At 47.8% G+C, this 22,950-nt stretch overlaps 10 protein-coding genes across 12 annotated transcripts; 3 read left to right on the top strand and 7 right to left on the bottom strand.

Moving 5' to 3' along the window:
• Positions 1 to 744: 744 nt before the first annotated feature.
• E1B28_009589 (uncharacterized protein) lies at positions 745 to 4,008 on the bottom strand. Its single transcript, XM_043154490.1, has 14 exons — positions 3,965 to 4,008; positions 3,611 to 3,893; positions 3,202 to 3,555; positions 3,041 to 3,133; positions 2,951 to 2,984; positions 2,757 to 2,886; positions 2,547 to 2,701; positions 2,392 to 2,495; positions 2,284 to 2,333; positions 1,957 to 2,227; positions 1,654 to 1,878; positions 1,483 to 1,591; positions 1,247 to 1,408; positions 745 to 1,183 (listed from the first exon to the last, which is right to left on the bottom strand). The coding sequence occupies exons 3-14, from the start codon at positions 3,426 to 3,428 to the stop codon at positions 899 to 901; spliced, it is 1,845 nt and encodes a 614-aa protein (XP_043006945.1). The 5' UTR covers positions 3,429 to 3,555; positions 3,611 to 3,893; positions 3,965 to 4,008; the 3' UTR covers positions 745 to 898.
• Positions 4,009 to 4,085: 77 nt separating this feature from the next.
• On the bottom strand, positions 4,086 to 6,473 carry E1B28_009588 (uncharacterized protein). The gene is made up of 2 exons (XM_043154489.1): positions 5,769 to 6,473; positions 4,086 to 5,715 (listed from the first exon to the last, which is right to left on the bottom strand). Exon 2 carries the CDS (start codon positions 5,705 to 5,707, stop codon positions 4,280 to 4,282), a length of 1,428 nt encoding a protein of 475 aa, XP_043006944.1. The 5' UTR covers positions 5,708 to 5,715; positions 5,769 to 6,473; the 3' UTR covers positions 4,086 to 4,279.
• A 50-nt stretch (positions 6,474 to 6,523) lies between these two features.
• E1B28_009587 (uncharacterized protein) lies at positions 6,524 to 8,574 on the bottom strand. The gene is made up of 2 exons (XM_043154488.1): positions 8,431 to 8,574; positions 6,524 to 8,372 (listed from the first exon to the last, which is right to left on the bottom strand). The coding sequence occupies exon 2, from the start codon at positions 8,365 to 8,367 to the stop codon at positions 6,637 to 6,639; it is 1,731 nt and encodes a 576-aa protein (XP_043006943.1). The 5' UTR covers positions 8,368 to 8,372; positions 8,431 to 8,574; the 3' UTR covers positions 6,524 to 6,636.
• Positions 8,575 to 11,253, top strand: E1B28_009586 (uncharacterized protein). The gene is made up of 3 exons (XM_043154487.1): positions 8,575 to 8,982; positions 9,107 to 9,663; positions 9,954 to 11,253. The coding sequence occupies exons 1-3, from the start codon at positions 8,691 to 8,693 to the stop codon at positions 10,932 to 10,934; spliced, it is 1,830 nt and encodes a 609-aa protein (XP_043006942.1). The 5' UTR covers positions 8,575 to 8,690; the 3' UTR covers positions 10,935 to 11,253.
• Positions 11,254 to 11,385: 132 nt separating this feature from the next.
• Positions 11,386 to 13,327, top strand: E1B28_009585 (uncharacterized protein). Of its 2 annotated transcripts, XM_043154485.1 has the most exons (5): positions 11,386 to 11,474; positions 11,533 to 11,559; positions 11,612 to 12,593; positions 12,657 to 13,073; positions 13,135 to 13,327. In XM_043154485.1, exons 3-5 carry the CDS (start codon positions 11,618 to 11,620, stop codon positions 13,188 to 13,190), a joined length of 1,449 nt encoding a protein of 482 aa, XP_043006940.1. In that variant the 5' UTR covers positions 11,386 to 11,474; positions 11,533 to 11,559; positions 11,612 to 11,617; the 3' UTR covers positions 13,191 to 13,327. The 2 variants fall into 2 exon arrangements, with proteins under 2 accessions (XP_043006940.1, XP_043006941.1); XM_043154486.1 differs by having other exon boundaries at positions 11,533 to 12,593.
• A 44-nt stretch (positions 13,328 to 13,371) lies between these two features.
• Positions 13,372 to 15,743, bottom strand: E1B28_009584 (uncharacterized protein). The gene is made up of 5 exons (XM_043154484.1): positions 15,457 to 15,743; positions 15,188 to 15,408; positions 14,385 to 15,135; positions 14,127 to 14,323; positions 13,372 to 14,067 (listed from the first exon to the last, which is right to left on the bottom strand). Exons 1-5 carry the CDS (start codon positions 15,707 to 15,709, stop codon positions 13,528 to 13,530), a joined length of 1,962 nt encoding a protein of 653 aa, XP_043006939.1. The 5' UTR covers positions 15,710 to 15,743; the 3' UTR covers positions 13,372 to 13,527.
• A 68-nt stretch (positions 15,744 to 15,811) lies between these two features.
• Positions 15,812 to 16,291, bottom strand: E1B28_009583 (uncharacterized protein; the record flags this gene model as incomplete). The annotated part of the gene is made up of 2 exons (XM_043154483.1): positions 15,812 to 16,007; positions 16,062 to 16,291. The coding sequence occupies 2 exons, from the start codon at positions 16,289 to 16,291 to the stop codon at positions 15,812 to 15,814; spliced, it is 426 nt and encodes a 141-aa protein (XP_043006938.1).
• A 374-nt stretch (positions 16,292 to 16,665) lies between these two features.
• E1B28_009582 (uncharacterized protein) lies at positions 16,666 to 17,004 on the bottom strand (the record flags this gene model as incomplete). Its single annotated transcript, XM_043154482.1, has 1 exon — positions 16,666 to 17,004. The coding sequence occupies one exon, from the start codon at positions 17,002 to 17,004 to the stop codon at positions 16,666 to 16,668; it is 339 nt and encodes a 112-aa protein (XP_043006937.1).
• Positions 17,005 to 18,812: 1,808 nt separating this feature from the next.
• E1B28_009581 (uncharacterized protein) lies at positions 18,813 to 19,828 on the top strand. The gene is made up of 4 exons (XM_043154481.1): positions 18,813 to 18,976; positions 19,051 to 19,286; positions 19,350 to 19,569; positions 19,635 to 19,828. Exons 2-4 carry the CDS (start codon positions 19,171 to 19,173, stop codon positions 19,740 to 19,742), a joined length of 444 nt encoding a protein of 147 aa, XP_043006936.1. The 5' UTR covers positions 18,813 to 18,976; positions 19,051 to 19,170; the 3' UTR covers positions 19,743 to 19,828.
• A 193-nt stretch (positions 19,829 to 20,021) lies between these two features.
• E1B28_009580 (uncharacterized protein) lies at positions 20,022 to 22,869 on the bottom strand. Of its 2 annotated transcripts, XM_043154479.1 has the most exons (13): positions 22,721 to 22,869; positions 22,322 to 22,663; positions 21,856 to 22,270; positions 21,795 to 21,803; positions 21,661 to 21,741; positions 21,457 to 21,600; positions 21,282 to 21,403; positions 21,128 to 21,221; positions 20,881 to 21,066; positions 20,713 to 20,823; positions 20,440 to 20,661; positions 20,277 to 20,387; positions 20,022 to 20,225 (listed from the first exon to the last, which is right to left on the bottom strand). In XM_043154479.1, exons 1-13 carry the CDS (start codon positions 22,831 to 22,833, stop codon positions 20,190 to 20,192), a joined length of 1,986 nt encoding a protein of 661 aa, XP_043006934.1. In that variant the 5' UTR covers positions 22,834 to 22,869; the 3' UTR covers positions 20,022 to 20,189. The 2 variants fall into 2 exon arrangements, with proteins under 2 accessions (XP_043006934.1, XP_043006935.1); XM_043154480.1 differs by having other exon boundaries at positions 20,440 to 21,066; positions 21,856 to 22,056; positions 22,114 to 22,663.
• Positions 22,870 to 22,950: the final 81 nt, after the last annotated feature.

Below are 22,950 nucleotides of genomic sequence, written 5' to 3'. Positions count from 1 at the left end.
CCGTTTCGTGATCACTTCAATGACAAGCTGTGCCCTTTTCTTGTTTGCTTCCGTTCAATGTCCAGTAGGGTCGCAGGCTGTCGCGTAGTGCCATGCTTCATTCGCAGTTTTCCTCACCCCGGATGTGAATGCATGACCCGGTAATATTAATATCAGGGCATATCCCGATATCATACATTTGGCGCTTTCTCCATCATGACCTTGCGAGCCAAATTATAATCTCATATCTGGCATGTTTGCCTGCCAGGCAAGCCTAGGCCATGATCTGCGGTTGAGAGAATAATCCAATCGAACAATCGATGGCTTTCATCCTTTTTCGGGCACAGATATTAAGGCTGGTAGGCTAGGTTGGCCCATATCCAATATCCGGATATTTCGGATTCATTCTCGCCGCCTCCACTCAATCATAGTCAGAAACTGAACGGTTGAACTCACGAGATTTCCTGTCTCTTACCATGTATTAATCGCCTTTGCCTTGGAACACCAATTTTCTAGGTCGCTTGTCAATAAAGTACGATCATTCGACTGACCCTCTAACCCTCACGAAGCTCCCCCGGACCATCGGTGACCATGAGACTTGGAATAAACAGAAGGACCGAAAAGAAACTTTTACCTTTGTTCTACCACTCCCCGTGTAGATAGTGCTTTCAATACTAGTAGCTTTAACCACAACCCTGTTTAACCCTTCTCTGCTAGGCGTTTCGCAACGTCCGGACTATGAATGGGCATAACGAACTGAGCGTAGCGAATTACTTTGAATTTCATCGGTAAACGGCGCTACCCTAAGCACAGGTTTCAGCATGTATGAACAAGTTTTCCTCATTGAAAGCAACGAGAACGGCAGGGTGGTGGCGGGATGGTGTACGTTCAACCACACCCGTTTCCACCCGTTTCCCCCTCATTTAGCCGAGATATACAGTCTCCCTTCATATGGCTTCAGTACGAATTCCCCTTCGGCTAGAGAAATTTCCGCTTCGGATCTGTTCCCAATAACGAATTCAAACGCATCCCACGCGAATTCCTGCTCGCTAGCACCCTGGATCTTGGGTAATGGGGTTTTGAATTTCAGTGGCTCCTTCGAGAAGTTCATAACCACAAACGCCACCGTTCCGGACTTGAGCGACCGGGTAAAAGCGAACAGCTGTTCATGCTCTGGGAAGAGCAGCGTAAAGTCACCGTAGATCTGTTCGGACGTGATCAGTTGACTTGCGGAACGGACTCGGATATTGATAGGAGTCTCCCTTACCAAAACATCGTATTGCCTCCTGACCTCCAGCAGGCGCTTCCAAAAAGCATAAACACTACTATCATCACCAACTTGCGAAGCGGCATTCCAAGTGCGGTAATCGTCGTTGACTCGCATCCAGGGCTTGCCAGTGGTAAACCCTCCATATGGAGAAGAATTCCACTAATAAAGATCGTAGCCATTAGTCACTGGACGGGAATGCGAATAGAAGTATGAGAAAGGACATGAATACCCACCGATACGGGAATTCGCGCATGATCCCGGGCTTTCATTTGTATTCCGTCGAGAATGTCGTCCATATTTACATCTTCCTTCCCAGATTCCCGTCGTCTCCGAGAGAGAATCCTAACGAAAAACGTTCAGCACTCTGTGCGCAATATCTCACGACGCAATGGCAAGTGACTCACTTCTCCCAAAAGTTTTTTGTGGCCACGTCGAGGTATTCCTCGATACCCCACGTCCGTGGTGCATTCTTCAGACCCAACTCCTGCCCCTGGAAAATGTACAGCGTCCCGCGTTGCGTCACATGGAACAGCGCTAACAACTTCGCAGAGATTGACCGAAGCTCATCTGTCGAGTCATTCCCAAATCGAGTCACTGAACGCGCTTGGTCATGATTTTCAATGTAGGACCTAGGGAAGAGAAGGAAAGCCCAACGACCATCAAGTGAGAAAATTTGATTCACGTCCATAACCAGGAAATGAACATACGCATTCCAGTACCCTTCTTTCATCTTCAACAGTTGCCATCTTTGGACTACTCGTTTGAATTCCGAGAGCTTCCAATCCTTGTGAATAAGCGCCACCTGGTCAGCTTGAACCTCTCCTGGTCTGAGACTAGGATCCGGTTTCTCGCCATCGATTTCCATTAACTCGAAAGGGAAAACCATTTGGAGCTCATGGTTGTGAGGAAGGACGTATTCGACCAGCTTGTCGGTATCGTAGGTGAATGGCGTTTCGCCAACGGTGATCGTGTCGTATTCTGTAATCAGGGATGAGTAACAACAACGACGGTAAAGGTTAAGGATAGATACCCACTCGAAAGAACTTTTTCATTCATCTCCCCAAGGAATTCGTGGATTCGAGGACTACAAATAGAGATAGTGAGCGAGTGCCGTAAATCATTCGTGGAGCAGCCATACACACCCGTTGGCGTAGTATATACTTGCTGGTTGATAGTCTTCGCCCGGGAAAGAGATGGGGGCATCTGGAAGTCCTGGAGTCTTCGACAAACAATTGATCACGTCCATCTACATTTGGCGTGAACCTCAGAACGGTAGCAGCCCTCGGAAAGTACGCACCCTAAATCCATCGGATCCTCTCTCTAACCAGAACTTCATGATATCCCAAACGGCATCCCGTACCTCTGGAATTTCCCAGTTCAGGTCTGGCTGTTTCGCATGCCAGAGATGAAGATAATATTCTCCCGTTTTGTCATCATATGTCCAAGCGGAGCCTGTAGTTGATCAGAATAACGGGCCTGACTGGCTACGGGTTGTCTAAATATTTACCTTCGAAGTTGGACCGCCAATTGTTTGGAGGTTGTCTATTGCCTTTGTCGTCATAACGAGGAGGTCGCCAGATATACCAGTCTCTTTTAGGGCTGTTCTTACTAGAACGAGAGTCGACGAACCACTCGTGCTATCAAGTTTATGAAGTCCATAATCAAGATCAATAGGTGGAGAGGCTCTGCACTTGGACTCACCTCGTCAGATGTATGATTGACGACAAGGTCCATCCTAAGAAGAATATCGACTAAGTTAATATCGAAGGTAGTGAAGAAACGAAGACCAACATCAGCTTCATTCCTCTATCATGCGTCGCCTTCAACAATCGATCCCAATCCTCTAAAGTCCCGTAACGTGGATCAATATCGCGATAATCCGCTCTAAAAGAAGTCGTGAGCATCCTCGTTCTTTTCGTTTGGACAACAGAGAGGAGTTGAAGATGACCTACATATCGTAACCCATGTCAACAAGTGGTGACTTGTATATCGGCGACAACCAAATGACGGTAGCGCCAAGGTCCTTGATATGATCCAGTTTGGACTGAATACCTTTGAGATCGCCTATACCATCACCGTTCGTGTCGTAGAACGATGTGGGATAAATTTGATAGATGACGGATTCTTTCCACCACTTCCTGTCTTCGGTATGGTTCGGCACGACGAGATTTGGGGGCATTGTTTTTCGACGCGATGCAAAAGAGAGGTTGGAGATGACCGAACCTTTGACACCGAATTTACAGTTCAGATGATTTTATACAGGGAAGGGGGCCGGGGTTGGATAAGTTTGCGATCTCCTGTGACGCCTGAAAACGGAGAAATGAGACCCTGCATTTCTGCATGAATACACGAGTTACACACCTGTACCAGTCGTTCCTTGAATGTGTGCATTTGGACTTCTTCGACACCTATTCCTAGAGATTCCCCCATGTATAGTATATTGCCCTGGAATCGTTCATCGATAAAGTCACCTGGCGTTGGCGACGCCGCAATCTGTGTTATCTTCGACCAATCTCTGGTTTTTTAATGACGCTGCGAAGGCTAGTCGTGGCTTTATGTTTGTCAAAATGAGAAAAACGTTCCAACAATGCGCAGCGTCGCGCTAAAGGGGTATCTCCGAGAAACGAGCGCAACCTGGAAGCTTCTATATAGGGAATCGAGTAGAACGACGTCTATTAAATTTTACTGTAATGAAAATAGCATCTTGACACGCACCTGTGATGAGGAAGACGCGACCTTGAAGTTTGAAGGGAGATGGCTAAAGGAAAGCCTATCAATGCGCACGTTCATAGTGATGCGATTTAAGATAAGATAAGATAAATGTATGATAAGAGATAGAGGACAGACGCCGCGCCTCGGCATTTACGTCGTGAACGATCAAAGCGTTATCCTCATAGAAATCGTGATCTGGTAGCAAGGATTACAAACTGTATCTACAGATGCGATCTTGACTAAGCTTACAGCCAGATGAAGAGAATAGATAAGTAGATGTGATAGCAATGGAAAGGCGAAGTTGCCGCGTTGGTTATACTAGGTCATCTGGAGTCTGGACGGAAGCAGAGGAAAAACCGGGAGAATGTCGTCAAAAAGACCAGTTGAAGCATTATACCTCCGAGGTGGGAAATTTATCGCCTCGAGGGTCGTAGCATCAACCTTCCAAAGCTCCAGAGAAACCAACGAAGAAAACTTGTAAAAGAACCTCGTAGCCAACGGTAATCCACCTTCCCAAGTCTCCTCCTTATCATAACTTGGCCTCAGAAGTGAAATCAGGTTCCCATCCATCTCGTAAAAAATGACACAACACAGATCCAGGTCCGTGACTTGTTCAAGAGGCCAGTAGTTCATCATAACAGCGTAGCCGTCCAATGAGATTCGCCGGAGTTGATTTGCGGCCGCCGGCGTAAATTCTCCCACTTCAACCGCTTTCTCGAGACAATGAAAACGATGGCAGTCATCCTTGATAGCCAGCCTCTTCAGATTCGGCACGTTGAGCGTCTCGACAAGTCCAACAAAGTCCAAATAATTCTTAATGGTAAACCGTAGCTCGGTCAAAACAGGGAGCGTGTAACGTTGTTGAACCATCCCGACGCGTATCGCGGCTACGGCCCAGGTTCCTAGCGTAAGCCTCGTCAATGTGGTCGAGTTAAGCAGGAGAACTTGCTTGAGCTCGCCGCACGATGGCTGGAATTCGGGACCGGGGATATTGAGAACTTGCAAAGAAATAAGTTGAGCAGGGGAGAAGGTCTGCCAGTCGAATGGGATGGCATGAAGAACGACCTCTCTAAGGTTCGGAAGATTTTGTTCGCTGTACTCCTTTAATTCGTCTGCAAGAACGACGTCGTTCTCGGCAGCATCAGCGTCAAGCAAAGAAAGGAAATATCGATCTCCAGCGGGATGTTTATTAGGAGTCGGTAGCGGCGGAACAAACAGCAGCTCAATACGCTCGAGGACTGGAAACACTGATATAGCGCTGGTGAGTGGCTCCATAATGTCACACATATTCTGCCATTCGGAAGAACGGATTATGAGCTCTTGACAGCGCATGAAAGCCTGGTCGCTTTCAAGAATAGCGAACGTCAGAGCGTATAGGTGTTCGGGAGCAATCCTGGTCAGGTCAGGATGATCGGTATCGAGGTCGATGACGAAAGAGAAAGGGAGGGTTTGGGAAAGACGGAGGGCTACGTGAAGACGAGGCCAGTATGACCGTATGTTCCTTCGGTCCGGCGAGAGATTGACGGTATCTATATTCGCACATAGTCGCGTCCACAACACCGGCTCGCCAATTAAGATGTTATAGAATGTCGCGCATGTGAACAGGCAAGGAACTAGCGAAGCAGAGGAGCCCGTCTCCAACAGTAAGTCGAGAAAGATTCGCAGGATGAGTTCGGTTGGTAGATGAAGAATATTCCTCGGAACATTTGTGAAAGAAGGGAGTGGGGCCGGAGAGAAGAAGGCCATGGAGGGAACTAGCGAGTGAGGTCAGTTCGAGAAGGAAAAAAAGGCGATAATAAGAACGGACTGAACAAGCTTCAAAGACTGAGAATTCTTGCGTAGAGATTACAGATGTCGACGACACTGAAGCTCGTGGGGACCAGCCCATTTAAAAGCTGGTTGCCAGAACCCACTATCGAAGCCACAAGCTTGGAACATCAACCCGATCATTGTCTGCCTCATTACAAGGACCCTATCCGGTGTATACGAGAATGCATGCCACAGACGCTGCAGCCCGCTAGATTCGACATCGCTCAAAGACCAAGTCGAAGAGGTAGTTGGATCCTTCTATGAGTTCAATTCTGAGGTGCTTCGGTTGGTGGCCTGTGATTCTGAGGCTACTATTTTGTTCGCAGAAAAAAACTGTGTCAATCTCGATGCTAGAGCGTGCCAGCACGTACTGGTAACACTTGTGAATTGAAAGGCCAAAGCATTGATACTGGTCTGAGTATGCACGAACCATATCACGCGAGCCACATAATATTCCAACCTGTTTTACGAGATAGATTGCTTTGTCGTGATTTGCCCCTTGAGCTGCTGCAGCCTGGTCCACAAACGCGCACGAGAGTTGGAGGACCCATGGTTCTTGAACCGTCCCTCTGTACCGCAACGTGTCGATGTCAACATCAGCTATGTTGAGGAAAATGATGTGAAGGCATAGAAAGAGGTCCTTGAAACCAAGCCGAGAGTTATTAGGGAGACGCAGAGCGGAATGATGGGCGTGGGAATCGACTGTGGTCGTGATCTGAGCGCTGAGCTCTGCCGATTGCAGCTTTGAAAGTAAGCACGATGGGTTCCATCTTATTCAAATCTGATAATAGTATGTAGAACGTGGTCAGCTAATAGCTACATAATGATCGTCATTGATTATCCGAAAGAAGAAAAGACACCAGATGTCAATACAAATAATCTTCCGAATCACAAGTCCACCGAGCCTCAAACACCAAACCACTTCTACACAACTCCTCCATACAGAGCACCATCTCCGGATCTTTAATCGCATTCTCACCCTCTGATACCGCATCCTGGAGAACCAGTCTTTCCAACCGCGCCACAGTCCCATTAAACTTCTCAACTTCCCTCCTAGACGTGACCATATCCAAAAACACTCCATCCGACCAGGCTTTCTCGTCATGTAGAACAAGCGTTCGAAGGCGAGGAACAAGAATACTTTGGGTGGACGTCGGCGAAGGAACCTCGAGAGCACGTATAACCGTGTCTGAGATATTGACAAGGTCGAGGGGAGTCGTGCCACCAAGTTCGAGTGTGTGGACATGATTGAAACAATCCGCGCTGAGAAGTCGGACTAACGCTCCGTCATCCATAACTGATCTCAGTATAGCTAACTGCTCGATGGTACACTGAGATCGCTGTATGAACGAGAGAAGAGAGGATGGGGAATCTAGTCCACATGTAAGACGTAACGTCCGCAACGATGGAAGAGTAAGCCAATCCAGGAGTGGATCAATGGCCGACTCCTCTATTTCGATGTGACGATGGCTCAAGACTAGCGTATGGAGATGTGAAAGTGCAGGCGATTTGCTTGGAATGAGGATCCCGTCACTCGGAATACTGGTCTCCAGAGAACAATACTCGAGGTTCTTCATCTGACTGAGAGCCGAAAAGTGATCTTCGAGATCAGCAAACCACTGAGTATCGTTGTGAACGGCATAGTGAGTGATTTGGGCCCACGGAAACCGGACGGACAGGTCAGAAAGGCCTTCGATGTATCCGGTGATTGTCAACCTACGAAGCTTCGGTGTGTCGAAGAAGGTATCGAATACGGATTTGTTAACTCTAGCGCGGGCCCAACCGATTCGGCCGGGGTAGAGGAAATGAACGTGGAGGTCGGTAAGATACGGAAACATCCCCTTGTAATGGGAAAGTTCCTGTAGGCTTTCCGCGTCCGCTCGAATCGTGGCTTTACTCCATTGGAATGACCTCGAGCAAAGAGTGAGGAGTAGCCTCCCATTAGAGGAGCGTGGAGTGTTGGAACTCGAGGGTCGTAGTCCACAATACGTGACGGTGAGCGGTTGGTCTCGAGATCGTTGTAGCTGAATCGACAACAATACGTCCAACGATTGATGATACTCCCACAACAGATCGTCGTACCTCCAATCCAGGTCGAACACCGTCCAAAGCTGGGGTAACGACAAAGCCAACAGCCTCCATTTACGACAAATTTGCCCCAGTACCCAGGGTGCCTTTCGAGTGTCGAGTGAACCCGGATATCGTTGGCAGTAGGCACTATCCTTCCTTTGAAGCTCTTCAACATCCATATCGACGCAAATGCGGAATACGTATGCCAAAACCTCATCCGGAAGACGTCGGATAGGATGAATGAGTGGTTTGTATGCCTCCAGCCGCTCTCTCAACCTCTCCTGTTCTTTCCTCAAACTCTCCATACTGGCCTGCAAACGCAAGATCTGACTTTCAATAGAAGAGATTCCCTGTGATAAGTTCTGGCATTCCTTGCTGACATTGTCAAATTCTATGGGTGGAAGTGATTGGTTGGTTTTGGAAAACCTCTCGAGCGTAGATGGTGATAGAACGTCAAGGAGGGCGACGGTTGTAGCCGCCACTGGGATACCGCAGTATAGGCATTCGTATACTTTAGACTCGTTCATTTCCGCTGAATGAAAAAACGCTGATGAGGGTCTCAACGACGGTCAAAGAGTAATGTGACTCACCTAGCCTGCAAATATATGTATTACTCCACTTTCAATTGAGGGGGAATGGAAGCGATGGTTGTAGTGGAAGAGAATGAACCATGCTCCAAAGGTGCGGATTGTAGCATGTATGGGTGGGGTGGGGTCGACTTCAAGGGCGCTAGGCCGAATCGCTCTCACGGGATACCTTTTACCATCAAGAGTAACATCTCCTGCAAATCCAACAGTAACGACCTTCAACGACAGTTAACGACTCATCAACAACATCCAACGTCTACGAGATGTCCACATCTTCATCGCTATCAGCATCAATGGATCCAGTATCGATCCTAACTTTACTTGTATCACCCTCCTACCTCCTCGCATACACCCTACCGTTGCTCTTCCTGTCCTTAATCTTGACTTTCGCTGGAGCGTTTCTGACGCTGGACCGAACACGGTTTTTCAAACAGAAGGATACCTATGTTGATGTGGATATGCCTGGAGGAATGGGGTCGACGAGAGGAAGATTTGAGAGGTGGTTCAAGATGCAAGGCGGGCTGGGAGGTCTTATTGGCGGATGGTCATTTGGATGTGAGTAGACAGTCTTTCTTTGACATTTAGTATGGTCTGGGTCTCTCTGTAGGCATGATTGGACTTATTTCTGTTCCGATTTTCTCTGTCTTCCTTCCCCGGTAGACTAACGCTATCTCCACAGTTCATCTCGTAACCTTCATGGCCCTTGTCATCCCCTCTCTCCCAGATTCCAAGATATCGAAACCATTATCACCAGCATCATTCCTCGCTGTATATCTGCTCACATCCCTAGTTACCGCCTTCTTAGGCGGTCGTTTCAAATACGCTGCTCTCGCCATGGCTGGCCTTACGGGCGGCCTCACCTTTGCCCTCGTTCTTAGCGTCATAACTCACCCAACGCTCCTCACCCGTCAAGTCCTCCTCGCAATCGCCACTCCCATTCTCCTCCTCTTCACTTTACTACCCTTAGTGAAATTCCAACATGGAGCATTGCGATTCGCATTGTCCTCAACCGGTGCCTTCGGATTGGTTACCTCGTTTGCGCTCCTTGCATCATTGAAGGGAGGAGAACTTGAAGTTCAAGCCGGGGTCTGGTGGAGCCATCTGTTTGTCAAGGATGGCTTTGGATGGAATACCGCGAAGGAGAAGGGATTGTGTGCGGGGTACTGTTTGTTTTTACTCGTGGGATCGGTGACTGATTGGGCGTTGAGGAGGAGGTTTGGAGAGTGTCCCGATGAGGTGGGTATCTTCTTCCTTTATTCGCACATTTCTGCTCTATGTTGGACGATTTCCTCCCTTTTTTCTCTATTCGTTGCATTTCACTACCTGCCTTTTCGACTCGTTTCCTTCCTCTGTTTGAAAATCCCCCAAAACTCCCGCTGCTCCTTTGTTCACCGAGTACGGCGCAAGGACTTTTTCGCTGTTCCAAATCGGTTACTCGCCTGATTAGTGCTTGGACTGTCCGTTGTCTAACTTTCCACCTTCCGCTGCCCCTTTCCCGAATGATGCTCACTTATTTCTTTGCCTAGAAATGGGATTCATACCTTGCATCCTTTACCACCTCTGGAAACCTCCCCGACCGTGCAGGCACCTACACACCGTTCAAATCTATCTGGGACCGTCTCACGAAAAGTCATGCCACCGAGAAGGATCCGATAATCTTCCCCGATGACAGTAAAGGCCGCTCTTCACCTTTACCCCTTTACGAATATCCCACCGCTTTGAAGGACGGAGGCCAGCTCAAGAAGCCTAGAGAAAAGCGTAGATCCATGAGGCAGGGCACAAGGAGGAACAGAGAAACCGTTAAATTCCGTCCATTAAGCGATGCCGACGGTTCTTCTGACAATGATGGGGACGAGTTATGGGATAAAGAGAAGGTTACAGCTCACAGACCATGGCTCCGCCACGCATCTTCTACTGCGTCATCCACTCCTACCTTGGTCGGAGAAGAGTCCTTTGGTGGTGTTGCAGGGTTCAAGACGAAGAAGATCTACGATCTGGATCCTTCAAAGAGAGGTCAACTGAGGAAACCTCCCCCGATAACTTTGATGACACCACCCAAGATGACCCCCGAGTATGAAATTGACTATGATAAGGAGATACGACAGTTAAGGGAGAAGAAGGTGAAAGGGATGGGTGAGGGTGAGGTACCAGAATATTCGGATCATTCGGATTTCGAGGATGATATCACAGCGATTAAGGAGAAGGGGAGGGGGAAGCGGGTTTCAGATTCGTTTGATAGGACACGGAAGATGTCTTTGGCTGCTTCTTCGAATTCGTCTGGGTCGACGGTTGTTGAACATTCGCCACGGCCACCGTCGTTGCCAGTTCCTGCTACGCCTTCGTTAATCAAGGCGTTGGATCGGGTTGCAATGGCGCAAAAGGATGCTTTTGCGGTTTCGGGGTTGCCGAGTGTAACTGAAGAAGAGAGGAAGGAGGGTAGAGGGCAGCGGTGGGAGGTGTTTTGGAAGGAGGTTCAGGAGAGGACTTCGAAAGAGGATCTGAAGTAGTTGTGAGGCTGCGTCGGGTCCTTTCCCGTTTACTCTTTCTGTCTACTTCTTTGGGTCGTTGGTGTTGGTGCTCCTTATCGTTGTTGGTGCTGCTGCTTCTATGTTATGAGTTGGACCTGGTGCCTATTTTTTAAATCCTTATTTGTTTATTTGATGTCTGCTACGATATGTTGATTAACGACTCTGACTCTTTTTGTTACGACTTGTAATGATGTTATGGTTAGTTAGGTTAACTTAACTTATCAGTTTATCTATTTCCTTCCGATCCGGTTCTAGCATGTTTCTGAAAAAGATTGCTTGAACTGGTTTCCTGTGCCAAGGATGGGTTAGGATATCTAGAGAATGAGAAACGTCGATCTCCTTTCGACCTGCGAGTGGGATCAGACTCGTATTTGGCAAGTTTTTCGCGTAATACGCAACGCGTACGCTTGCACAGGTTTTGCAGTTCCGGGTTGCCCACAGACCACCAGCACATTCGTCACCTTTCTTTGGTCATTCAGCAAGGTTTCGTGGTTTCTATCAGTTGTCTGGCCAACTTCAGTGAGTTTTTTTTCGGCCTTGGAGTCGATGTAGATTACTCAGTCTCTCGCCTTCGAAGATGAATAGGACCACTTGGAGATAAACCGTTAGTATCACGCTTGATTATGATGCTCAATGGACGTTCAATATTTCATAAGGCGGATATGGACTCTCCTTCACGTTTACTTCAGGTTAGAAGAAGTTTGGGATTACCGCAGGAGCTGATCGACGTCATCCTCGAGTTTCTCTGGAACGATCAGGAAGCTCTACAGCAATGTTGCCTCAGCTCACGTTCCTTTCGACCCCTGTGCCAGAGGTATATCTTCGAGTGCGTCAGAATGAACCCCATCTCCGGAAAACGTTCAGAGAAAGAGCACACCTCGGACAACCCCCATCAAACTCCAAAGATACACGTCGGAGATTCTCATACCCCCACGATGGCCCAACGGCTCGAGGATATCCTCAAGTCTTCACCGGGCCTCGCTCTACTCATCAGAGACCTCCGCATTTGCAACGTCGATGAATCCGATTGGGAGAGTTCATTTGGATGGCTCGAAAAAGATACTTCTTTGCCGTTCATTCTTCCCCACCTCGTCAACCTAGAACGCTTCTATCTCTCTGGCTCTCTAACTGACGACTCGAGGGTCAAGATGACATCCCTTCCAAAGCCCGTGCAAGAGGCGCTTTTCACTACGTGGAAGTCACCAAAACTAACACATATCGGGATTCATTGCGTCATCTTTGCAACGTTCCATGACCTCACGTCTGTCCTTTTGCATTCCATTGCAGTACGGGATATTACTCTTTGTTTCGTCGACGTCGATGTCGATGATCTCGATGGCAATGACCTGAATACTGCTGGAGTCGTTGCCGCCTTGAATGGCGATGTCATCGAAGGGAAATCCGACGTTTTGGCTCCTTCAACCATAATACGGGCACCTACCATCGATTCCCTGGCGTTGTTTGCGGAACCTGAGGTCTTATCACACCTTTGTTCGTGGCTTCTGAGTCCAACGTCAAACCTCCCTTTATCCGCGTTGCGCAAGTTACACCTCCCCGTTGGACTCCCAGACGATCTCCCATTCTTCCATCAAATTCTCAAGGCTAGCCCCTCCCTTGAGGAACTGCACGTTACTATGTGTAAGTGGTTTCTTCTGTTCATTGCCGCGAGTTATCAAAAATAAATATTCCTTTCATTCCCAGTATCCTGGATAGAATCCGCACCCCGAGAGCCGGCCGATATTTCGTCCCTCAAGGTTGTCCGTTTGGCAATCGACCTCGGGGAAGATGACGATGGCGTATTACCAACTTCACATCACCCCACTTTACGCTGGTGGTGTGACAATCTCACCTCATCTCGATCCCTCGCGTTGACGGATTTTCATATCTACTTACTCACCGACTACGACGAGCTCATTGACACTGGATGGGAATCGCAGCCAGAGTGGAAACGTTTGGACGGAATTCTATCTTCCCTGAAGCGGTCTGTCAATTTGAAAATCCAGATAATGGAAGATGAGCCCGAAATCGGTAACCGTGCGAAGTCGTTGAAGCCGTTGGAACAGCAGTTTTCGAGGATGGGGGATCTGGGCAGGTTGGAGGTCGGGTACATGCAGGCGAGTGAGTGTTGTTTGCGTCTCGCTAATATCTTATTTCTAACTAACTATCATCATTGTCGTAGAAGAAATATTTTGTCATTTTGGGGTGCATTGGGTACAGGAACCTTTTAACTCATAGTGGTCGGATAACTGGTTTTCGAATACATAGATATACGATTGTGGGCGCATATCTTAATCATCTAAGCTGCTGAATTTCTCCTACCTAAGTAGTACGGTATTTGCGCTGTAACGAGCTATCGAACTGTGCTGGCCACCACCGTGAACAGATTGGTGATTCTATCTGAGTCCTCAGTCGTGAATTCAACGGGTTTAGTGTAAGATTCAATCTGAATTCTACCGTTCTCTGAGATAATCTAAGCTATATTGTTTGTGAAATCGAATCATGGAGACAAGTCCTAGGGCTACAAGGAATGAAATCGAGCAAAAAACGTAAACCAAAAAACCCCGACAAACAACTACACCTCCTCCGGTTCCCAAACCGCAAAATCAACCCCGCAAACCGTACAATTACTCTCCAGTTCCTCCAATTCATCCCCAGCATCCACACTGATCGTCGACACAAACATGTCACCGTTCGGAAGAATTAAATGTGTCCCTTCACTCTCCATCAACATGCGGAACCCCACCTCGGTCTCAAAAAATTCTTCTTCCTCGAGTTGTTTGCAAAGCGGGAATGTATCTTGATGTGAATCGTCCGAAGCGGACATTGGGACGTCTTCGGCATCGGATCCAGGTTCTTCAACACTGGCAATGGCATTGAAATCACCATTCTTTTCGCTAGGGTTTCCTCGGCCATTCCAAATCCGCGTTCGTAATCTTTCTTTCCTCCAAGTCAGATACAACCCCGAATCGCTCAGCTGAAGACACGAAACACGGCTGAGGAGCGAAAGGACGTTGAATTCTGGGATACGATATACTTGTACTTGAAGCTCGCTTGAAGTGAGAGAAGGCGAGGCGAGGATTTCGTTCACGTCAACGATGAACAGGCCTACTGACTATAGGGAGATATTTGTGAATATGACCCCATCCCATGAGACAGCAACTGGATGCTAACCGACGCACATACCACCCTCCCCTTTTCAAATGTCAAATACCGTGCCGCACAATACTGTGTACCGAAGTCCACTTGAATGGAGCTTTCCTTTTGTGCTTGTACGGAGGAAAGAGGAATAAGAAGAAAGTTCCTGACAATAACTATGCGGGAGCTTGAGAGCAGAGCGACGAGATGGTTTCCGCAGGCTGATACGTGGACTAAACAACGAAATGGCTAGGTCAGTCAACTGTGGCTTGCAGGGTGGGGATTCCAACTCACCAGCAACAAACTCATCTAACCACATCCTATGATCCTCAGGCTCAGGCTCAGGTTCCACCTCGACAGTTTTCAAACTCGCAACCATTCCTTGATTGATCCCAACTAAGTCCCATGACCCTCTCTCTCGGTCCGAATACACCTCAAGGCGATCCCTAGCCACTAGTTCGTCATCAGCGTCCTTCCCCACCCCAAGAACGCGGAAGGTTCGACGAGCGTAGCTTTTTGCTGTGCTTGGCATATCAAAGACACATCCTCCACTCTCCCGACTGAAAACCCTTAACGAGTGTTCTCCGCATATAAACACATGTCGAGGAGAGACCTCGACGTAATTTAGATCCCCTAGTGTTGCTAATCTCTCCCCATTGACCTGAGGCGTCTGAACAGACGATACAGTCTGTACCAACTTCCTGGTAGGTACGTCATAACAAAACGCATGATCGTATCCTCCCACGAGAAGCGTTGGATAGAAAAATCGGAATGCCCGTGTTCGACTAGGCATCTCAAGGAGTGCGTGTGGAACAAAGTGGCCGTGAGGATATGTATGTGCATAGGCTGTTGCTGCTTCCAGTGATGCTACGAGCTGCTGCTTTTGCGCGTATGGAATGGGTGGTTTCTCGACGTCAATGTCTGGGGGTAGTGGACTGGGATCCTTGAGAGTAGCTAGCCGCCAAACTTCCTTTCGATCTCCTAAACGGTCAAAGATCAAGTATCCATTTTGGTATTCAATGTGAGCGTATTCTTTGATGTATGTCTAGGGCAAACAATGGGGCTTCAGATAATTTCGAAAAGTGCTTGTTACTCACGGACGGTAAACTCCAAAGTATTTTATCAGTGTCCTTCATATCCGAGACAATCAGGGCCGGGACAGGATTCTGAGTCTGGCGAAGCCCGGTACTAGCGATGACGAATCGATTGCGCTCGTCAACTTTGATACGGTGAACGTTGGTTCCGGTCGCTGTATAGCTTACAACTCGAGACGGTCCTTTCCCTTTCCAGCTTTTTTCTTGTTGTGTGTGTCTTCGACCTGCCGGAAAATCAGTACCCATAAGTTGGCAGCAACAAGAAGACTCACAAAAGGCTTTCCAGCTGCTACATAGTCCATCCAACATCCTAAACGAGTATCCCGATGAACTCAATTGATCAAAACCAACAGCTGTTGATGAAATGAAACCATGAACGACGGCCGCGTGGTGGTATATCGTTGACTGGTTCGTTCTGATAAATGTATCATACTCTTTGGAGGCCAGTTGAAGCGAGTGAATGGCAGGTATTGGGAGATACGAGAAAACCGAAAGTACGAGTTCTGGTGGGAGAATGCTGAACATACTGGTCGTAGATGGTGGTATTCCGGAGACGCGAATGATTCACGTGGTAGGGTTCATGACCCTGAATTAATTTAAATTCTTCAGATTCTTGGATATATGATGCTAAACATCCTCTCTCATCTCCTGCTTTCCTTTGACCGATATTTCCACCGCCCGGACAATGTAGGTCACGGCGTTCTCGGAATCTCCGCGTAGTATCATCAAACTACTCGAATTTACTACGCTGTGAACTGGAAAGGATATTGGGCCAGACTGATCAACTGAGTTCTCTTGCCCCTCGTGCTTGTTTCTTCTACCACTAAACCGAATGTTAGCTGAGGCTTGAATGAGGAACGTGGGAAAAGTGACTCACCATTCTTTAGTGGCTAAAAGAGTGGCCTGGTATTTAACGTCGAAGTTGGCTGGGAGGCCGGGGTCGTCATCTTTAATGCCAAATTCATTTTCCGCAAAGTCGTCAAGGTCTTTCTTAATTTTCTTTGCGACTTCCACCGTTTGTTCCGTGATTCCTCTGATGTAACTCTGAACGCCCCACTGCAGCGAGTAGACCTTGAGAAGAGAGGATGAAGGACAGGCAAATAACATCACGTACACCGATTCTTTTCTTCAGAAGAGCGTCACTGGTCCGTGTCGTACACTTCCCTTTGGCACGGTTGACCAACTTAGTGACATAGACGAGATTATCTGGCTAGTTGACGAGTCCTCGAAGCTTTGTAGCTTCTTTCATCCCGTAGTCAGTCTCGGTCAAATTCTCGCACAATTTAGAACCTTCTAAGGCTTCTGCAATAGATTGAAGCTCGACTTTATGGTCTGTTTCAAAAGTATTCCAGTCCAGTCGCATCTAGAAACAAAAAATTTGACACACCACACTCAAGGTCCGCAGTCTAGAAAAAGAGATTGTTGAGTCCGTGATAAGGGACGATTGAGTTGTTTGGCGACTCACCTCGAACGGTTCGGAGTCATAATAAAAAAGCCATCTGCCCGTCTTTGGGGTCATCCGGTTTATTCCAATACCACTTGCGAAGCTTATTACAAAAGAGCTGCGAGTAGCGAAGCCCGACCCTATCGCCGCACGCACACGGTGACTTTCCGCCCCACTGCGGCGGGCACTGTTTGCTAACTTCAACATCACCATCTTCCAAGGGTATTACGAAGACGACCTGTTGAAAAAGCACGGCGACAAGAACTGCAAAAAGGAAAGCGACCATCTCGAGGGGATACATCAATAGTCTGAGGTCGAGCCGTATTGAAGAGAATAACAGACCAGCAGTCTGTATATACTTCAGCCCGCTACCCATTCAAAGACTCTCAATGTTTTGAAGAGACTTCAGTCACGGAGAAATATTTGACCGATGTAGATGTCCACTCCCATGTCCAAACACGTCCGTGAGTGTTCTATGAAGGGGCCGAGACCGACAGGTCGTACATTTGGACCTTCAATAGTAGTCACAGCCTGAGCTTGCGTACCTCAATCCAGGACGAGCAAAAGGCGAAAACCGCTCCATCGATACCTCCGCACAGTGCCCTGAAGTCACCAGGAGATGCCAGGAACTTGAACTGACGAGAGGACCGTATGAGTTGTCTCTCAACATGAGATGGTTGCGGGTAAAACTTGTTGACCAATTCAGAATGCTACAAAAAAAAACACCAACTCAGCCGCGAAACGCGATTCGAGTTTCGGAAGCGCACGAAGAAGAGGCTACTCACCCAGGATAATTCCAGGGCTTCACAAAAAGAATGTGGAATTTGAATGTTTCACAAATTGAAGGATGGTTTTCAGTCGCCAATAAAGTGTTGGTAGGCACAGGGGCAACCAGGTACGGATGAATCAAGAATCCGTCGTACTGACGAGAGGCGGCCTCTTCAGCGTTCAAAATTCAACTTTGACCTTATACAATGAGCAACGTTTCCGGTCGTTGCCAGTATAGGTCAGAATCACCCTTCTTTTTCTTGTGCTTTTCTTCCCATTTTCGGGTTTTGGTTGGATTCGCGTTGACTTTCTACTTACGCGCAGCGCGCATTCAGCATCTGAACCACTCGATATGCAAGAATGACTCACGAAACATTCCCAAACAGCCACTACATGATTCGTGCATATCCCACAGGAATACCTGAGAGCGGAAGACGAGGCAAAGGTGGCCGTGGTGGAGGTACGGTGGGAAACTTGTCGCCGCGGGCTAAGCTGGACAGCATCTCAACCTCTTTTCAATGGAACACCGTGATCCTTTGTGCTTTCTGGAATAGAAATCCCGCCTGTTGGTTCTTGGAACAGGCTCGGAAAAATGGATGATGGGATGAATCGGTGATTTCATTGCTCTGTCGTTAACTTCCAAACAAGTTGACCTCTTATTCCTCCGCTGAAGAACGCATGGTGGTGGCGCATCGACCATCCCCTTCACGCCTGCTGTACAAGTAGTCTCTTAGGTGGTGGGGGTCGGCAACTACGCCAAAAAAAATGTCTTGCTTAATAAGCAACCCACGACTCACAGCCACCAAAAACATGGCACCTAGAGTTTTGTGGTATTTGGAGGACTTACAGCCTTTTAGCCATAAAACACGCCATGTATAATAAATCATAGGTATATACTATAAAACTATATTGAATAAAACTACTGTTGAAACGTGTCAGATGTCCGCGTCTCGATGATCAATCTAGTCACAACGCGTTACTGTCGCGTCGGCTGAGGACTTAGGGGTAAATCATTGAGGTACACTTTCTGTTCTGCTTGTTCTTTTTTCCAGGTTTCTTTTGCTCCTACTGATCTCTAACATGAAAAATGATGTATTTGGCCGGGGGAAATTTTGTTTGACCAGCATTAAGGGTGACTTCAGGAGTGTAACTCTTGATATAGTTGGAATTTCAAAAATCCCCCCGGCCATTTTCTAGATAAACCATTCTAAAGGTGATTTGTTCATCTAATTTGACGTGAAGCTGTCTGAAGCAAGTGGAAAATAGAGGGCCGCACTTCAGAGACAGATGTGATTAGTAATCGTGTTTTCCCACAACAAGCCAGAAGCGTGAATTGCCTACCCCCATAGGTGGTGAAAATTTTGGCGCGTGATGCGTGACACACGTGCTCAGAGTTACAAACCTGTTACAAGCAGTCCGTGCCGTTAAAAACCAACCCCCACCACCGTCGCAATGTCCTCATGAAACTTCTATAGCTGTCGTTCAGCTATTCTCTCGGTCGATCCCCTGTTGACACATTCTTGCTGGGAGCACGCCAGGCCGGCCGGCTATACTCACTTCTCAGGACAAGGTTCTCGAATGTTCGTGCGACAAAATCTACGAATTTCTCGCAGTCTCGATATCATTGCTTACAAACATCGTTTGTAATTTTTAGGTGCTCGATTTCCGAATCCTGAAGTCTTGAAGAATGTTCTAGACGATCCTGAAGCCTATAAAACGAGCATATTCGTTGACGGAGCTCTTCAGCATTTTACAACCACAACCTACCATTACGATGTCTGTCTACCACTACGAACCCTTCTACAATTTCGATCGCTTCTTCACTGAAGTTTTTTCGCGCCTTGGTGATAGCAATGCCGAGGGTAGCGTAGTCAAGTCCGTCAAGCCAAGGTTTGCAAGCGTTTCCTTTGTTCACGCATAACGTTGGATGCTGATGCATACTGCTTTCCATAGGATGGACCTTCACGAGAATGCAGAAAAGAACGTCGTAACAGCTACATTCGAGCTGCCCGGCCTCACGAAGGACGGCGTTCAGATTGACCTTCACGATAACCGCTTAACCGTCTCAGGAGAGACCAAGACCTCGGAGGAACGTGAAGAGAGAGGATATGCTGTTCGCGAGAGGAGCTCTGGGAAATTCTTCCGGACCTTACAGCTGCCAGCAGGCGTGAAGGTAAGTTAATAAAATTGTTTTTGTGCTCGCCGTAAGAAATGTCTGACGTGATCTCGTCCTTTCAGGAAGAGGAAATCAAGGCGTCCATGGAGAACGGTGTACTCACTGTGACATTCCCTAAGACGGGCAAGGAGGCCGAGCGCAAGAAAATTGCGATTTCTTCGCGACTGTAACGGCGGCGGCGCAGTGTATCTGTTTCTGTGCTCTATTGTAAAGTAGTGTAGTTATCAAATAATCAATTTTCGTGAAGAAGCTTTTACAGAGATTGGCGTCGATGGCTGCTGACATTCTTCGAGTTGCAGATGGAACAGAGTGGGTGAGGGTAACGCTGGTCGGGTAGTCTGTCTGGCCTCCGTCCCAGAATCCCAACTTCATCTCGATTCTTATGATACGTCGTGTCCTCTACTGTGCAGCAGTCATCTAATTCCAACGAGGTCTTTGAAACAAAACTGGTTGATAACAACGTCCTCGTCTCAGTTACAAGGAATTGCACTTAATACTGAACGCAGGTTTGTCGGAGGTGGACAATCATATCATTGAGCCTAAGGTATCCGGGATAGACTATAGATAAACCGGAAGGCGAGGTATACAACAAAGTGATATACTGAGATTTCAACCTCTCAGCGTTTCCGGAAATACTCGGATTCCCCTTGAATCTAGACACCTTAGGCATCAGCGGCAGTCATAGCAAACAGAGAAGATCCTACCCATGGTTCCTTGCCCACATATTTCGGCGGCGGCCGTTCCCAACACACCGCCCTCTGGACATCTTCTTTTGACTTGAGCGGAAAGACTATTCCTAACTCATAATTTCGGATCTAAAGTTTTTGTCAGGCCATTAGACTTTAAACAAGAGTAAAAAAGTCCTACATTCAAAACTGGGTTAAACCCCGACCCCGAAAGGGTTCCCCAAGCCGATGGTGTAAAGTTGTGTGATCCCATGTATGCCCAGCCAATCGCGGTTTCGATGATTTGTATCTCACCATCGGTTTCATCTTCCGTGGTGGAGTCATCCGATACATCAATGATCTCAACGTTCCTCGCCCTGTTTGAACCGCTTTTACACTTATCGGCGAATGTCGCGACGATGGTCTGCGGGATGATCTAACGTCGGTGAAGAACATTGGAGGGGGGGAGGCGTACTTTTGTATGCATTAGAGTCGGACCAGCTTTACTCTTCGAATCACGGAACAGGTGTCTAGGAAACTTGGCACCTTGCCACTGTGTCCGCGTACAGAAGTTCGTTCCGCCACCCTGTAAAATCGAGTCTAGTAGTTAAACAAACGGACATTTCCAAGATAGACAACTAACCCTCTCCCCATACTGACTGGAAGCTACTGTCGCCTTACTCGGAAACAAGATCTGCATCCCACTAGGGAACGGTAATTTTTCCCGTTTTCGCCTGGACTCATCAAGCCATGCTTCAGCAGACTCGCCTCTTGCGGACCAGAACCATTCGTTCACCCATTGAGTACTGTAGGTTCCAATGCTTGAACCCTAATTGTCGAAGAAATCATTTCAGCGTAACCGATTGCGTTAAGAACAAAGCAAGGAGTACCTGGTATTCAATCTGTAGGTCTTTCGCCTTCATCCCTACGCCCGTCCGGAGACCAAGGTCCAAGACAACTCTCATGAGTCGTGTATGGCCAGTCCTGAAATTAGAAGGTCGGTCAAGAACCTGGCCATGATTTGAATAGGTTTAGAAAATTTACATGATAACACTCGGCCACCCCTCATGCTTCCCAGCTATTGAAGGGACAAGGTGTACTCTCACCTTCGACCAATCCCATTTCATACAGATCTCTTCCGTGGATTTGATCGGGAGGTTCGGATGCTGGAAAGAAGTAGGATAAACAAGTGAGAAATCGGGAGACGTATTTTACATACCCCTTGTTTCAGCAGGGTTGCCAACGCAGGTCGTACATTAACGCTGTCCAACACGCGTTTCATCATGTACTGGAAGCTGCTGGTGTTGTTGCTGTCGAATGTGCAAGGAGAAGCGAGTGGCTGAAAGTCCTGGACCCACGCAGCCTGGAAAGCGTATTCTGGCATTAGAGAAGGCTGCTTGAGTCATTCCACGAAAGAACCCACGTTTTCAATATCCCTCCAGTCAAACGGGACGAGATTGGCTGTTGTTATCGCGACACGCAGGCGACCAGTCTTGTAGAATATCTATTCTGATGTCTTTAGCCCCAAAGCCAGTCGAAATGAAGAAATCACATTACGAGCATGAACTGAAGGGCAATCAGTACCGCCACCAAACATATTGAGGAAGACCATGCCGACCTTCATATGCATGCATCCAAAGCCACCTGGGAGATAAGGCATTGTCTTGATCCAATCTGGTAGGGCGTTATGCATCGCAGCTCTTCCAGTACTATCCGGTTGCGCCACGAGGATAACCGGTACGTTTCGTTCGAAGAACTGGTATATCCAGGGAAGCTCCAGTGCGAAGGTGGAGATTATGGCGAATGATATCGTGGTTTTCTGAGGGGCGAAGTGATGAACAAAGTAAGAGACAACGACGAGTTTGCAAATTTTCACCTCGCCTAGGATATCGGTCAACCTGAAAGTCCGTTTCCCATCTTTCCTGGGTTCCACACCAGCTGTGGCCGTTGGCCGCAATTCCCCATTCCAAAATCGCTCGCGACCATCGTCCCCGCTTGGTTCCTTTCCCTTTAGAATCGAGGGGCCCGAGGAACTGTAAGAGCTATGGTCGGCCTGAGTTCTCGGAGGGGAGGAAACACGTTGCCTCTTCCGTGGTGGCTCTACAATTTGTATCTCATCGTCTTCATCTTCTTCAACACCTTTGCTCGGTTGTTCCTCGTCCGACTCCTCTGGTAGACCTTTCGCCTTTCGTATCCGTTTCAAGCGATCCTTCTCTAGCTGAACCCGTTCAGAGAGAAATGACTTCGTGGCACTGGAGTGGGTGACTTGATCTTGAGTTACAGATATAGGTGGTTGATGTTCTGAATTGGAAGCTTCCATAGCGCGTCTAAGCTGTTCTTGGTACTCCTCGCCTTCTTCCTCGTCTTCTGTTGTCGAATTTGTACTGGCGTTCTGGCTGGATTCTTGAAGACTGAGTGCAATCGCTCTACACGCAACACTTAGAATGATGGAATGTATGTAGTAAGCCGCGGGCACTACTGACCTAGAAAGATGGGGATCGTCGTCGAAGCTGTCTATGTTCATTTGAGTTGAAGTTGAAGTGAAAAGTTTCATGACGGTAGGCGCGTGACAAGCACGTGCCATAATGTGACACATGTAAATCTGTGACGCTACGACGCTACCATGACTACACCGCCAATTGTTGAACAGATAGCTGACATATCTGCTACTTTATATAATCACCATCTATCTCCACATATGTTCACGATATGT

This window comes from Marasmius oreades, chromosome 6 (assembly GCF_018924745.1).
Source record: "Marasmius oreades isolate 03SP1 chromosome 6, whole genome shotgun sequence".
Lineage (NCBI taxonomy): Eukaryota > Fungi > Basidiomycota > Agaricomycetes > Agaricales > Marasmiaceae > Marasmius > Marasmius oreades.
Note: the sequence above shows the minus strand (reverse complement) of the source record. Positions and strands in the feature narration are given on the sequence as shown.